Genomic DNA, 15,669 nt, shown 5'->3' on the forward strand with positions numbered 1-15,669 from the left:
CCCCTGTGCTGACAGACACCGCTTCCCACACAGCCTCAGAGCCAGCAAGGTGCTGGTTCGCCAGGGTTGCCTTGCTAGGCACTCTCTCCCCTTCTTTATAGTTCTTCTTATCAACGCTGCAGGGGTGAGCCGCTCCTATTTTAGGAGTTGGTGCAGAGTGAACTGGTGACGTGAGGTGTTGCTCACCCCGGCTGGCCATCATGTCTGGGTCTTGTTCTTCAGTCAAGCAGCGCTTCATAGGCCCCCAGAGGCCACTGGCTAGCCCAGACTCCTGTGCACTGTTGTGTGTTTTGACCACACAACCTCCTCAGCCCCAATCTGGACACCACTAGGGGTTAAACTGGTCTTGAGTGCTGCTGTTCCTGGGTTCCCCCAGCAGCTGGCACTGGGACTGGTCTCCTCCCCTAGCCCAGAAGCAGCCGCAGCTGCGGAGAGAACCCACAGAGGAGAGCTCTTGCCACGCCTTTGCTGGCTGGCCTGAGATCCTTGTCCTTTATGTGCCTCATCTGTGAAATGGGTAACAAGTTCTCCCAAGGAACTGCTGTGGAGATGGGATGCGGCACGCCATCACCAGAGCCTAGCAGACAGCCAACAGGCAGATAGCACAGGTCTCTGTGCCCAGATGTCCCCAATGGCGGCTATGGCAGGGAGCCAAGTGATGGGTACTCTAGAAGCCACTTTTGAATGGGGAAGAGGCTCATGTGTGGTGACTGGGAAAACACAGTAGATACATGTGACTCCTGAGGCTGATCAGGGAAACCTCAGACCTCAGAACAGGGAGCATGGCTTACTAGTGGACCTTGAAAGCTTGACACCCAGTCTCAAGCACCCACTCATGGACCAATCTCTTTGCAACTGTGTCCTGCTCCTTGCGCCGCTCCAACACACAGCGGGATCACTTTAAAGCAGCTCACAGATGAGCAGAAGAGTAACCTTGTGCTTTCAAGGAGCTTTCATTAAGGAAAACATAATTACGTGTTATCCTCATGCCTGTTTTTATTATTACCATTAAAAAAAAAAAGATTGTGTGTACCTGCATGGGTTTATGTGTACCATATGTAAGCTTGTGATCTTCTGCAGCTAAGGACTAGTCAACAATGGGGTGAATAAGTTAGTTTAAAAAAATGAATGGGAACCCCTGGAAACTGCTGACGAGTGCAGTCTGCTTGTACTTGTGGCTTTCTGCTGTGCAGCAGCATGCCTCAGCTGGTGCGGAGGCCCAGGTACTCCTTTGCCTGGCAGTCTGTCTAAACAGCTGCTCTGTCTGTCGGGAAAGGGACCTGAAAGTGTGTGATTCTTCCATTTCACAATTCCTACTGACTAACACAGCCAAGTGCCGTAATTTCCATAGGAGAGAGGGTCAGAGACTTTGGTTTGTGACATAGGTCTCACTATGTGGCCCAGGCTGCTCTCCTCTGAACCTTTCCACCTCAGATACTGGGGACAGAGGCAGGAGCCACTGTGCCAAGCTCTGCATGAGTTTCTTCTTCCTTCCTACGACAGACACAGATAACAAAGTTAATCAGAATGTGAGCTCTCTAAAATACCCCAGAACACTTCTTGTGGGCACAAGGTCTCAGGATGTCCCAGAGTGAACAATGACGTCCACAATTATACACGGGTCTCCTGACTCTTCTGGTGTTCGTGATGCACGTGCAGATGCAGCCCACATCTGAGGTGACCGTCAGAACACACCCCTCAAGGGAGAATCCCACTTCTGGCCACACCTGTTCCTCCTCTGCCATCTTGGAGTAAACATCTTGGTCTACTCCTCCTGGGTGATGGACACTTTCATAATGTAGTCAGCTCTGCTGTGGACAACCTGCTTGGGCAGGGAAAGGGGGTTGGAAATGGGCTTCGAAAGATGACCAGAGTCGAGTGGGAATCTAAGGGTACGCTCCTGTTGAGTCCCGCCCTGCCTTAGCAGGCCGTCTGCTGTGGATCTCCCCGAACCCGGAGTACACAGGTTCTAGTCTGCTGCTGGAGATGGCGGAGGACTGCTGCTCTTCTGCTTTCCAGACCATAACCAGGGGCGTGACCAGGCTGGCAGAAACCAAAGAAGGCTGCAGCACACAGTTTTTAAATAAGTTTATAATTTCCTGATGGATTTAGTTCGTGAATAAAAAAGAAAAACCGTCAAACAAAGTGTTTACAATAGTTACCAAGGCAAAGTTGAACAGAACACAACGTCTTTGTAATGTCATCATCAGGCCGGCAGTTCGACGCTAACAACGGCACGCACGTGCACAATGGAAGACGGCAGCCGCGGCTGCTTCACACAAGCCACCAGGCCGCCACCACTGCTCCCTACAGGGACTCAAGCTACAGGAAGCCAGTGCCCAGTGTTCTGGGCTCCCCACTAAAGTGCAACACGCCTCTTCTGAAGGAGGGGTGAGGAGTCAAGCCCAGGTCCCCATCCTGGAACAGTCTGTTGCGCAAGGCAGGCTTCTGGTCTGCACTGGGCTGCTGGCCCAATGGATGGCATGTGCCTCAGGCGGGACTAGATGCTTTAAAGGATGGATGTAATACTGGTGTGGCAGGAGGAGGGGCTGGGCTGGTGTGCTCACTGTGGCATAGGGGTGCGTCTCCTTGCCTCAGCCTGGCTCACTTCCTTTCTTGCTCTGGCATCTCTGGAGCTAAGGAGGTTTGGGTCTAAAAAGCTTCAAACAGGAGAATCTAGGATCCGAAGCCAGAGAGGGCCAGGCTCTGAGGGCCATCCATGGCACTGGCCTGCAGGCTCTGAGGGCCATCCATGGCACCGGCCTGCAGGCTCTGAGGGCCATCCATGGCACTGGCCTGCAGGCTGAGGGCCATCCATGGCACCGGCCTACAGGCTCTGGAGACCAGGCTGCCCTGTTGGATGGTCATGATGAAATAGCACCAAGTAGGCAGGAAGAGGTCCTGTGGCCTGGTAGGCAGGCCCAAGCCCAGGTTACCACACAGCACTAGGCACACGAGGCTTGACCCAATGTGAGGGTAAGGGTGGTTCTGGGGTCACCAACGTTGCAATCTCTACCCAGAGGTCCTGAGGATGTATAGAAAACCCTGACACACTGAGAGTCCTTGAGCCCCGGATTCTCACTGCTCCACCGAGCAGGTCTCTTGTTCCCAGGCAGTCACCCACCTCAAGTGTAGTCATGTGTTTCCCAAGGGCTGGCCTGGCTACCACCTCACCACCCTGGAGGGGGAGGAGCTAGGCCACCCATAGCTTGAATTCCTTTGTTAACATGATTATTTATGGGTTTGCATTTTTAAAAACACAGCTCTTTAATTTTTCAGTTCTATAACTACTTTTTAATATTTGAATATTCTCAACAATGGACACAATGTAACTGCCCCAGTTCTCTGGATCACACAGACAATATCAAACAAGCAGAGAAACGAAGAGGTGGCGGGGCGGGACGGGACAGATAACCCGCTCCTCCAAATCAACCCTAAAACCGCTTCTCCCTCAAAAGAGGCAGGAGGAAAAATACCTACAATAGGGTCACAGCACTTGCCAAACACAGTGGGAATAATCAGGACACTTGGTTACAATTTTGACACTAAAAAGTTTGGAAAGTTTCTGTTTAAAAAGAATACAGACAGCCATTTTGTTCAGAAGGATCCCCAGGTCACGCGTGTCCTCGTCCCTGAACATCCTCTTGGTTCACAGGAGGGAACATGTCTTTGAATGGTCAACAGCTCCAAGACTGGCAGTGACGGCGGGTGCCCAACAGGCCTGTGGTGCAGCCTCATCCTTCCTGCTCCTCTGCCCCGGCTCTGGACTCTGCAGGCAGGTGAGGCCCGGGAGACAGCTTGAGAGTTACGGATCCTGCTGACGTGGGTCTGCTGGACTTCGGCCTGTGAGTGTCACTTTCTACGCAGCAGCACAGCCTTGCTTTGGCCCTTCCTCAAAGACCTGGAGGGGGGCCAGGGGGCCTGCGCTTCAGTCAAACAGGAGGGCGTGATGCCAAACCCATGCCAGCGTCAGCAGTGGAGGGCAGGACAGCAGCACTGAGGACCATCTGCGCGGACGTCCTCTCTCCCGAGGGAGAAAGTGAGCCAAACAGATGGAGGGGACGTGACCAGTCACAGCATGACCTGCGACACTGTTGGTGGTGGCAGTCGTCTGCTTGTCTAGAACTTCTAAGGCCCCCAGGTGAGGCAGAGGGCTTGGGAAGATGTGAGAAGAAAGGCTGACAGGAACTGCAGGACGCCCTCCACACTGCTGGTTGCTGACGCCCACTCAGCCTTCTCCATCTTTAATGGCCTTTAAGTGCCTGTCGGTCCCAGTCAGATGTCAGCAGTCAGTCAGTCAGTCACTGAAGCCCCAGGACAGAGGCCTACTAAGGATGCTGCTGCTTTAGCTAGAAGCCCCAGGTTGGATTCCAGCCCTCATTTCTTACTTCATGATGACCTTCATTTGGAATAGAGGTGTTTAGGTGCAAAAGGTATGAGGCTTGACGATGGAATGGAAGTGATGGGGATGATCCTAGCCAACCTGCAGTGACTCTCCAGGCTAGATGTCTGGAGGATCATGGAAGTGCATGAAGACAGTCATGGATGACATGTCCTAGTGCAAAGCAGCTATGTATTTGGTAAATATTGGCTCAATGAATGACGTAAAGTCAGTAAGATCTGAATGCTGGATAACCTATTAACTTCGCCTAATACAAAGGCCATGTTTATGGTCCAACTTTAGCTCCACAGTCTCCAGAACCATTTGAATCACTGGATCTCCGCCCGGGGTGGAGACCCCTTTGCTGTGGTGCACAGATCAATGTCTGTCCTACACACTTGCCTTCCCAACAAGCATGTGTCCCGCAAGGCTCCTGCAGCCTCTCTGCAGGGACCTGATGGAGAAAAGTTTTAAAAGATAGAGAAAGCAGCAGGTAAAGAGTGGCAGACAAACACCAGTGGGTACACCAGGGAGGCCTGCCTGGGGTGATCCCTCACAGCAGTTGGAGAACAGCTGACCAGCGTCAGGGCCAGGCTGCTCCTGTGGACTCGGACTCTCCTGCTTTCTGGATTCCACCATAGCCTGTGAAGCTGTTACTGGGTGGTGCTTCCTTATGTTATGGGCATACAATCAGATTCTGACTTTCCTGTCCTGAAATACTGGGGTCTTCTACAGGATTTATGGATGGGACAATGAAAAGAACTGAGAGAAGTGAGCAGCAGTGATCATTTCTGGCCTAATCTCCATATTCCTGGCCAAGCCGGAATCTCCGAAAGCACCTCAGACAGGTTCATGGCAGTCCGTTCAAACCTCAGCATCTCCCACAAGGGAACACCTTATGGCAGGGAAGAAGGGGAGCAGGGATGGGACTGTTAGTGTGGCAGTAGTGGCAGTCTCATGAGGTCCTAGGCTGAGGGCTGTGGGGGATTTACAGGCAGCATTACATTCTTTTGAGGTGTTTGCTTCAGGGACTGAAGGACTAGATGTGTGCTGCTGTCTGTTTCTCAGAGCCTGGTTCCTTGTGACTGCTGTCGTCTGCACCTGGTTTCATGGCGCTGGCTGAGTCCCTGGGGTGTGCATGAACGTGTTAAGCAGGCAGCTGACACAAATGGACAGGTACAGCCACCTACACAGAACACTTGTCAGGGTAACAACACCAGCAGCAAAGGTCCTGAACTGCCAAATGGGACCCTGCAGGCCAAGAGGTGACTCAGCCACCCAAGCCCACTGACGCCTCTACAGTGGGAAACAGAGAATGCTGGTCTGAGAAGGCCACCTCTAGGAAGATGGAGGGGAGAAGGCATGCTTTCACCGCCATGATTCAACTAACTGAGCACGTCTCACAGGATCCCCACACCTCTCCCTATCAGAGGCTTTTCCAAAGATGGGTGCTTCACACACTGATGTGCACACAGTGAGCATTTCATAATATTTTTTGAATGAATGAATGAATAGAGGGAGGAATGTGTATGAGATAAGACAAACTCAGTTGTGCCAAAGGAAGTTTCTAGGCAGCGCTCGAGGCTGTGACTCTGAGGATGCACCTTAAGGGTAGAGTTGAGAGGGTGGGCCATGGACCACATACTCTAGGAAGCCCTGTCCTACAGTAGCTTGGGGCAAGGTGGAGGGAGCAGACAGCATCGTGGGTGATGATCAGGAGGAATCAGCATGGCCCTACGGGACATCTTCTGGAGGAGCAAGGCTGCAAGCAGTGACAACAGGCCCTTCCTGTTAAGCCCTCTTCTCTTCAGGTCAGCCATTTAAGCCAACAGTGAAGGGTGGGAAGGTCAAAGGTCTTCGACAGGAGTGAGCAGGGTGAGCACTGTGCCCATCAGCTTCCTGTCAGCCGAGAGCAGTGCAGGTGGGACAGGCCAGGATTCCCAGCTGGGCCAGAGCTAAGCTGCCCGCGGCCTGCCTCTGCGATGCTCATGACAGCAGGCCAGAAGGGCAGACATGGGGGCAGGGCAGGCGGGGGAGTGCTCTTCTCTCTGTCCCGGGCCACCCGCTCCCTCCTTCTCTACCGTCTGCGGAGCGAGCACTCACTCTCATGCTTCAGCACCAAGCACTCTGAACAGACTCTAGATGAGGCCACCAGGCTCCGGCTTCCTGTTCCTGGCCTCCCCAGCTCTGCTGACGACAGGGCAGTTCTTCCTGGAGACCAAGGAGATCTGTGCAGAGACAACATTCAGAGCAGCGGGCAGAGGATGACAGACACAGATGGCCGGATTTGCAGGGCCAGCTGGCAGGGTCTGGTGTGGGGCGGCTCCTTGGTCACCTTGCTTGGAGCACCTCAGGAGGACTCTTCCAGGGCATTGACAACTTGCTCAAGGATGTCCGGGCAGTGATCGGCTATCTGCTGGAGAATGGTGTTGGCAAACTCCTGGAGCTCGGCACTGTCCCCTTCAACCTTCTCCAGCTCACTCTGAAGCTGAAAGGGAAAGGAGAGCTGGGGTCAGGTGTGCGAGCAGGGATCCATCAGGAAAGACAGACGGACAGAGCTGACCTCCCCCATCAAAATAATGATCAAACGCACACACTTCTAGACTCTCCTCATGAAAACAAGGCCCAGAGAAGTCAGGTCCATAGCACAGTTCTTGCTGCCTACAAGACAGGTTTGTTCCCACGAGTCAGACCCTTCTGTAACTTGAGCTTGAAGTTCCTCATCTTAGCACCTTACTTCCCTCATATTCAAAAAATGTTCTTCCAGTCACTTGGCTACTGCAAGTTTTTATGGAAGAGCTGGGGTGGTGAGGCATGCTTGGGGTTCCAGCTCCTTGGGATGCTGAGGCTGGAGGATCATTGGAGGTCAAGTGTGTTGTATGTGTAGTGCATTCATGTGAGTGAGACCTTAGTGTTCTCTCTCTCTCTCTCTCTCTCTCTCTCTCTCTGCATGTGAGTGAGACTGTGGCTCTTAACAAAGATTTTGTGGAAGGGCGGCTTCTACTAAACCTTAATCTAACTCAGACACCCAAGGAGGGACAAATGGGAAATGGATACAGAGGCATTATCTCCAATAGAGAAAACAAGGAAGTGTCTACTCTGCTAAAACCAATCAAGATTTCCAAATGCAGACTGGATTGCATGAAAGCAGCAAATCTGACTGCTTCAAACATTCTCCATGTAGAGTCTGGTGCTTGGAAGCAAGGACACAGTGCCCACGATGGTGTGGTCCTGTTTACCAGCTGGGAAGCTGTCCCTGTTACTAAGGTGACACCATATACAAAATGTCCTGCCTCAAAAAATGCCCCCCAGTGCTCTTCACTCCTTCCTGTAGCCTCCGGGCAACCCCTGCACATCCCTTCCTTCAATCAACAGTGTTTCCAAGTTCTCTTCACCCTGATCCAAGGACCTTTCCTATCCTGAAAAGATCCTGAAATGGTCTTTCTTAAGCTGGTTGCAGTTTTTACCATCAAACTTTAAAAGTGCACTCTCTAGTACACTGTCTCTCGGGTCATCCCTAATAAACAGCAATAACATGACCGCTTCCTCACCTAACAAGCTTTCTTGAAAGGTTAGTGAAATCTCTACCTAAAAACTACACAATGTTATTTACAAAAGTGAAAAGTGTCTTAAATGGAAGGATATAACATGAACAAGGAGCGGAGACTCTAGACGGTATTAATTCTGCTCAATCTAACTCATAGGTTCAATGCAACCCCAATAAAACCTTAGGCAGCTATGAATGTAAGAAAATTCAGAAAAAAAAAAACCTATACAAACATGATCACTTGGTTTATGGCAAAAGGTATCATCTGTATGGTAGGGAAAGGTTGGATTTTATGATCTATAGGGCTACATGAGAGAAAACTTATAACCATATCTCAATCATACACAAAATCAGTTCCTGATGGATAGTAAATTTATGTCTGAATGGAAAACATGAAAAACAGAAAACAGGAGGGCTCGTCACAATGCCACCTGCCTATGAACTCAGTACTCAGGCTGAGGCAGGAGGATTGCATGTGTGAAGACAGCTTGGCCTACACAGAGAAAACCTGTTTCAAAAAAACCAAGCAAACAACCAAATTTACAAACACAACAAGTCCCCTGCACTACACACAAAGGTTAAAAGAGACACTGTTCAAACGCCATGCTGACCTTCTCTGTACCCTTCCAATTTCAGCATACATACTACCAGAGCTACAATGCAAAGATTTCTTAGGCAGAACACAAAAGAACATTCACCATGAAAAAAAAAAAGAAAAAAAAAAGACCTGAAAAACCAGTTAATTTATATTCAAACTAAAGGCCAGATGTGTTGCTCTAGGCCTGTAATTCTAGCACTCAGGAGGCAGGCAGGAAAATCAAGAGTTGAAAGTCATCCTCAGCTACATATTACGGTGAAAGCCAGCCTAGGCCTTGTGAGGCCTTATGTCCCAAAACTTAAACAAAAACAAGCAAACACCCCGTCTGCCCCTCAAAACCAACCAACAAAAAAATGAACAAAAAGCAAATTAATAAGCAAACAAGAAAACTCAAATAAAACAAAAACAAAGAAATCCCCACAAAAACAAAACTAAGCACCTCTTTCTCTTCAAACACCATTAGGAGAAAGAAAAAGCAGCTGGCAGATGGGAGATGTCTGCAGTGCATGTATAAAATGGACGGGGATTAATAGTGTAATAAATAAAGAACTACAAATCGGTAACAACAACAGTAACACCACCACTAACAACAGCAGGAAAACAACAAACTCACAAGGCCAAGGAACTAGAATAGTACTTTACAAAAGACTCCAATTGTCATTCAGTGCCTATGTCTGCAGGAAGGTCCTGCAGATTCCAGGACACCTTGTGGACAACAAAATCTTCATTTTTATAAAAAATGAGATAAAATGATGTACTTGCATATAACCTACATACCTTCTCCTAGAGTATTCATAATACTGAATGCCGCATAAACGTGAAGTAACCAGTTGTTATACTGTATTATGCCGGGCGGTGGTGGTGCACGCCTTTAATCCCAGTACTCGGGAAGCAGAGGCAGGCGGATCTCTGTGAGTTCGAGGCCAGGCTCCAAAGCTACACAGAAAAACCCTGTCTCAAAAAACCAGTTGTTATACTGTATTATTTAGAGAGTGATGAGGGAAAACACGTCCAGACACAACCATCTGTAGCTGGCAGTCCCGCAGCCCACTTATAAAATAATCACTCAGAAGCTCATGTTAATTAAAACTGCTTGGCCATTAGCTTAGGCTAACTACTGACTAGCTCTTACACTTAAACCCAGCCTGTTCCTGTTAATCTATATGCCGCCACATGTTCCGTGGCTTTACCTGCGTCCCATTACATGTTGCTCCTTTGGCGGCTTGCTGGTGGCTCTCCCAGCCTTCTTCCTGTCTCTCTCTTTGAATTTCCCGCCCGCCTCTAAGCTGCCTTGCCATAGGCCAAACGGCTTTATCAACCAATCAGAGCAACACATATTCGCAGTGTACAGAAAGCCGTTCCCCCATCAACCATCATAGCCTAAGTACTGTACAGAGCTGACACTGGAGGTGAACAGTGCTCAGATGACGGGTGATGGAGAGACACTTAGAACAGAGAATCGTGGGTGGGGACAGCAGGGGAGAGCTTTATTCTGGTGGACTCTCAGAGTGCTCAATGCATGGAAACTTCAAGTTCTGATTTTTAGAACTTTCTGGAATATTTTCCCAAGTATTTTAAAACTGTGATTGTTTGTTGAATTTGAGGGATGTATAACCCAAGGGTGTGGAGGATCAACTGCATATTGGAAAGGCTAGGAAACACATACCAATGTATTTATCCTTGTTAATCATCAGAGAAACAAGAGTAAAAAACCATAGGAAACCACTAAGTATCCATCACAATGGGTACAGATTTAAAAGTCAGATAACATCACATGCTGCCAAGGATGTGGAACCACGTGACTCCTCCACACTCCTGTACAGTGTAATTGCAAAGAGGCAGGGCTGCTCTGGGAGGATTTGGTAGCATTCATTGAACTTGAGCATGTGTGTATCCTATGGCCCAATGACTAAACCTTCATGTACACGCACATTCACCAGAAGACAGACAAGAGTGGGGACATAATCTCTACTGGCCACGCTGTTGGCAACCGAATGATTAATAACGGACGAAAAAGGGTGAGGAGATGGCTGTTTGCAAAGTGCTTAGCAAGCAAACCTGAGGGCCTGAGTTTCATTTCCAGCACCCATGTGAAAAGCCAGGTTTGGTAGTGCATGCGTGTGTGTGTGTGTGTGTGTGTGTGTGTGTGTGTGTGTGTGTGTGTGCGTGTGTGTAATCCCAGTGCTGGGGAGGCAAAAAAAAAAAAAAAAAAGGAGGACCCCTGGAATTGCTGGCCAGCTGGACTAGACAAATTGGTGAGTTCCAGGTTCAGTCCGAGTCCCTCTTTCAAGAACAATTGTTTTTTGTGGTATATATACAATGGAATCCAATGAGGGTAGGTTGGATGCATAAAAAAATTGGTGCATTTCATAACATATGTAGAATGAAAGAAATGAAATACTAAGGAATCCACATTGGTGACTCTGGGTATAAAAACAGAAGAAAAAAGAAGCATGATCTGTCGTCAGCTGACTTACAGAGGACGGGGTATACTAGTGAGGTGTGACAAAGGTTTCTCAGGTGTTGCTATGGTACTTCTTCTTGGTCAGGGTTATCTAAGGGTATGTCAATACTCATGTAGCTGTGTACTTAGGTTTTCTGTATACGTATCATATTTCAAAACCTAAAATACAAGAAAACTACCACCACCAGACTCCCCCAGACTCCCCAGCTGCACATTCTCTATCAGATACCGATGACACCTCCTTCAAAAGTCTCTGCCCTCAAGTTCAACAGGACACAGCCTCTGGCTTTCTTTTTTTCCTATCCCACATTTCTCTCCTCTGTCTATGTGCCATTTTTCTGTTCTGCGTGTGATGCTGGAGATGGAGCCCAGTGCTTGGTGTGTGCTAGGCAATGCCCCAGCACTGTGCTACCCTCCCGGCCCTGTGTACTGGACAAGTGATCCATCACTGTGCTGCTGTTGGGGTCCCTGAGTTCTAGGCAACCAGTGATGTAGTACTATGCTTCCCTCCTGGGCCCCTACCTTCCTCTTAGACCCTCTCTTGGGCAATCTTGTCTACCTTCAAGCTTTAACAAGAGTCAAATTGCGTTTGGGAGGATACACTAGTACTTGGGAGACTCTAGTTTGAGACCCTGTCTCTCAAAAAAAAAAAAAAAGTATAAAAAGGGATAATAACCACATAACTAACTTATACAGTTTTTTGGACAAAAATTATTCTAAGTGCTTTAGTGTCTTAATATATTCAACACACACCTCTTTTCTTTTCCCCCTTTCATTACTTCTGAGCATATTTGAACAAACTACTAGTATTATAAAATGTGTTGCGCCGGGTGGTGGCAGTGCATGCCTTTAATCCCAGCACTCGGGAGGCAGAGGCAGGCGGATCTCTGTGAGTTTGAGGCCAGCCTGGGCTACAGAGTGAGATCCAGGACAGGCGCAAAGCTACACAGAGAAACTCTGTCTTGAACAACCAAAATAAATAAATAATAAAATAAAATAAAATAAAATGTGTTGCTTTTTAGTTTTCACTATTGTGAGTGTTCATTGTTGATGTTCCTGTATACAACAATCCTCTCCACATCTATGACCTGGGAACACTGCTGTAGGATTTGTTCTGTCTTGTTTTAAGGAAGGCTTCATGCTAACTCAATTCTTCTGTAAACTCCTGGAGGAATTCTGTTTTATACATGAAGCTGCCTAGCAAAACACCTGCAAATAGCAGACAATCTAAGAAGGGCCAGGGAGCGAAACTGCAGGAACAGATACTAATTCTTTCTGAAGACATTTTCTTTTCTTTCTCTGCTGCCGGGGCTGAGTCCAGGCCCTTGTGCAATGGGTAAATGCTCTTCCACCTAGCTGCACCTCTGAGGACCTTTCAGAGCTCTGCCCTTTGAGGTAAGGTGTGACTCAGTAGCACACTACTTGCTTCATGGAAGGCCCTGGGTTCCAGTTCCACAGAAACACAACAAAGAAATCAAAATCACATGGACCCCCTGACATGGCCTGTGTTGGTTGTACCCATTCTGCTCAGTGTTCCCAAAAGATGGGAGTGCAGGAAAGCACAGGACGTGAAGGTGACCACTGGCAAGACTTGTCTAGCTTTCCCACCCACTCTTGACCTCAAGGTAGTGAGGGGATTCTAAAGGGACCTGAGCCACGTGCCACAAACGTAGCAGCGACTGCACAGGGAGCACTCAAGGTGGTGTGCAGTCTGCATGTGAAGCCAGTGGCCACGGTGCCTTGGTCTCTACCCCAGAGCTGCTGTGAAGCCATAGACAAGAGGCAAATAAATGGAGCAGAGATGGAGTTCTACAACTTTCCACCAACAGGTAGTGTTGGGAAGGGTTGGCCAAAGAGCTGGCCAGCCTCTTCCTGCGTTCAGTGCTGAGTAATAGAGGACAGCCAACACAGATGGTACAATAACAAGAAATAGAAGTGGGATGCACAGAGCGAGAGAGCGGCCTGCAGTGAACTGGCTGCCTTGGGACCACTGCCCAAAACATCTGCTCAGTACATGCTATGACCTAAGAACAGGACCCATATGTCTCTCCACACACAAGACAAGACACAACACAACAGGGAGCCACCAGAGACCCAAATGTTAGGAATTCTTAAGTAGAAAAAAAAGTGAGTATTCTGTAGACTTGGCTCCACGTCAAAGTAAACTGCTGGGAGGTAAAAGAGGTTTTCTGATAGGCATTAGAAAGGCAGGCTTAGAGAGGTCTCCAGATAACTGTCAGTAAATAGCTGGATGACTCAGTTAAGTCCCTTTTCCAGATGGTTGGGTGACAGGCACAAGATTACACAGAAATGCTTAGTTTAGTTTAAGCAGACAAAAACTTGAGCTTTTTGTTTTTGTTTGTTTTTTTTTTAACAATAGATCTCAGGACACAGGCTTTGAAGTCTGAGCTGTAAAACCGATGAGCGTGGTGCCCTGGAAGTGATGGGTCACATAGAAACGGCCCTGTCTTGGCTGGACTTGTCCTATAGCCTCATAATCCAAACCAGCAGCTGCTTAGGAGTTATGGAGACACAAAATGAACTTTCCAGTTTCAATTTTTCAAACATATGGAATAAACTGCAATGTATTTTGCTACTTTACAATTCTGAACAGACTATAAAGCTTGTGGGATTGGAGGGATCTGAGAGCATAGTAATTTCTCATTCAGGAAGCCATTTCCTATAGGCATCTGGTCACTGTTTTCACACTGCAGAATTTAGTAGCATTGGTGCCAAGGAAAGCTAGAGCTTGATCCTGAAGACTTTTACAGGTTCTCAACAGGTTAAAAATGATACTCTCTCCCCAGAAACTGTAAGTTTATGCACTGATATGAAGGATCTTCTGCCTTTCCTTAAACAGCAGAGGACTTTATGCTTTGAAGCATAAAAATCATGCAATCCCACTATTACTCCAATATGTTATTCCTGGAACATAGTAAGTATTTGTTAATCATGTACTGGATGAATGCTAGCAATATGCCTTAGTGTAACCGGGCTTTTCAATGTTAATTACCATTACTTTTACCATTACTTTTCAAAGGTTGGAAATTAATTAAGGGCTGGGGCCGTGGCTCAATGACAGGGGACTTGTCTAGCATGCCCAAGGCGCTGGGTTACAGTCAAAGGTTCTCCCTCCTCCAAGCCGAACCTAAAACCAAACAAGGGACTCCTCTGCCCCAGCACTGAAAACACAGCAGCTGGGAGCAGCAGTCCCTAGTCCTGAGTGAAATCAAACATCAAGGAGGCAGCTGTACAGCCCAGGTTGGCCTTACACTCTCGATCTTCCTTCTCTGCCTCCTTCCCTGTCCTGCCCACCCCCATCCCCAGCCAGGCAAACGTCTAATCACGGAAATACTAGGCTGCTTATGTTAGATTCAAAGTGGAGCAATTCCGAACTTTCAACTCACAGCCTGGAGGGAGCAGGAGGACCGTCAGTTCTAGTCTCTACCTTACAGGTAAGACCCAGACCCGAAGAGGTGTAGGGAAGGGTGCTCACCTCAGGAACTGCAGGCACCACCCACAGTCTAGGGTTAGAAGCCAGACCTACAGTTTCTAAATGCATGTGCACTCTACTTGCAAGTGCTGCTAAGATACTAATGTTTCAATCTCTAACCGACTTATATACAGACACATTTAAAATGTAACTGCTTTCCTGTCTAGGACATTTGTCCCGAGATGAGCTAATTTGTATCTCCTCTGTGATAACGTGCCCCTAACACCCCCCCAGGTTTGTCTCTCCTGAGAGGCTATGCCTTGGTAGAGTGAAATACCTGCTCTGAGTGAGTAGAGATAAAGGGACAGGAGGAACCTAGCAACACCCATGACTATGAAAGACAAAAGTGGGAACAGCAGGAGCGATCTGGCCCAGACCTCCTGAGAGCGGGAGAGCTGTCCCTGGCCCTCATCAGCTGTAGTACCCAGGAGAGTGATCTCTGCACCTTGCCTGGCAACACAGAAGAGCTGGCCCTGGTGGTGCAGGTGTGGGAGAGCCGACCCTGAGGGCCTAAAGCAGAACTGGCCCCGCCCCTTGCTGCCTAGGGTGAACTAGCAGAGGCAATGCTGCAGTTCAATCTGGCGGTGAGGATGGACGGGGGACAGCTGGTCGCTGGTCAACTCAGCAACCTCTTAGGCCCAGAACCAGGAGTTGGCCCAGCTCAACATGCACCCCATCTATGATCTGCTGGAGCATGTAAAGGGGCTGGTCCTGCAGATCCAAAGTTGCAGGATCTCTACAACACAGGACAACAACAGGATATCCAAGAAAAGTCCCAGTGAGGGCCCAGTATCATAGCAGAAACCAGACCAATGACTCCTTGCAATGAACATTTGCAAGTGAAGATGTATGGACTAAAGAGTACACTGTGTGACTCACTGTGTCACACCAGCTTCCACAATGAGATTTTTCTTTCTTTTTTTCATCTCTTAAATTTTATTTTTTTGGGAGGGTTTGGCAAGGGCAGAGGGTGGATATGAAGGGACAGGGAGATGAATGGGATCAAGATGCATGATGTAAAAGCCACAAAGAATAAATAAAAAGTTTAAAAAAGTGGGACAGAAGAAACTCAACGGGACATTTACATTGCTTTGGTTGGTGCCCTATGCACTGAGTTTGAAGAGCCAAGAGAATGGGAATCACTTCCCATGGAGAAACGTCCTTAGAAACCTTCAAACAATAAGCC

General features: G+C 48.3%; 1 protein-coding gene across 10 annotated transcripts in view; it reads right to left on the reverse strand.

Moving 5' to 3' along the window:
* Positions 1 to 2,073: 2,073 nt before the first annotated feature.
* Positions 2,074 to 15,669, reverse strand: part of Erc1 (ELKS/RAB6-interacting/CAST family member 1) — a 332,548-nt gene continuing 318,952 nt past the window's right edge. For 8 of the 10 annotated variants that reach the window (XR_013050122.1, XR_013050121.1, XM_076567798.1 and 5 more), the window contains one exon: positions 2,074 to 6,869. Coding sequence is in view for 6 of the 10 variants with exons in the window: in XM_076567798.1 (XP_076423913.1) it covers positions 6,732 to 6,869 (138 nt within the window). In the remaining 4 variants the exon portion in view is untranslated. The remainder of the gene's footprint in view (positions 6,870 to 15,669) is intronic. The other 2 variants (XR_013050124.1, XR_013050123.1) reach the window with 1 other exon arrangement.

Source organism: Peromyscus maniculatus, chromosome 3 (genome assembly GCF_049852395.1).
Source record: "Peromyscus maniculatus bairdii isolate BWxNUB_F1_BW_parent chromosome 3, HU_Pman_BW_mat_3.1, whole genome shotgun sequence".
Lineage (NCBI taxonomy): Eukaryota > Metazoa > Chordata > Mammalia > Rodentia > Cricetidae > Peromyscus > Peromyscus maniculatus.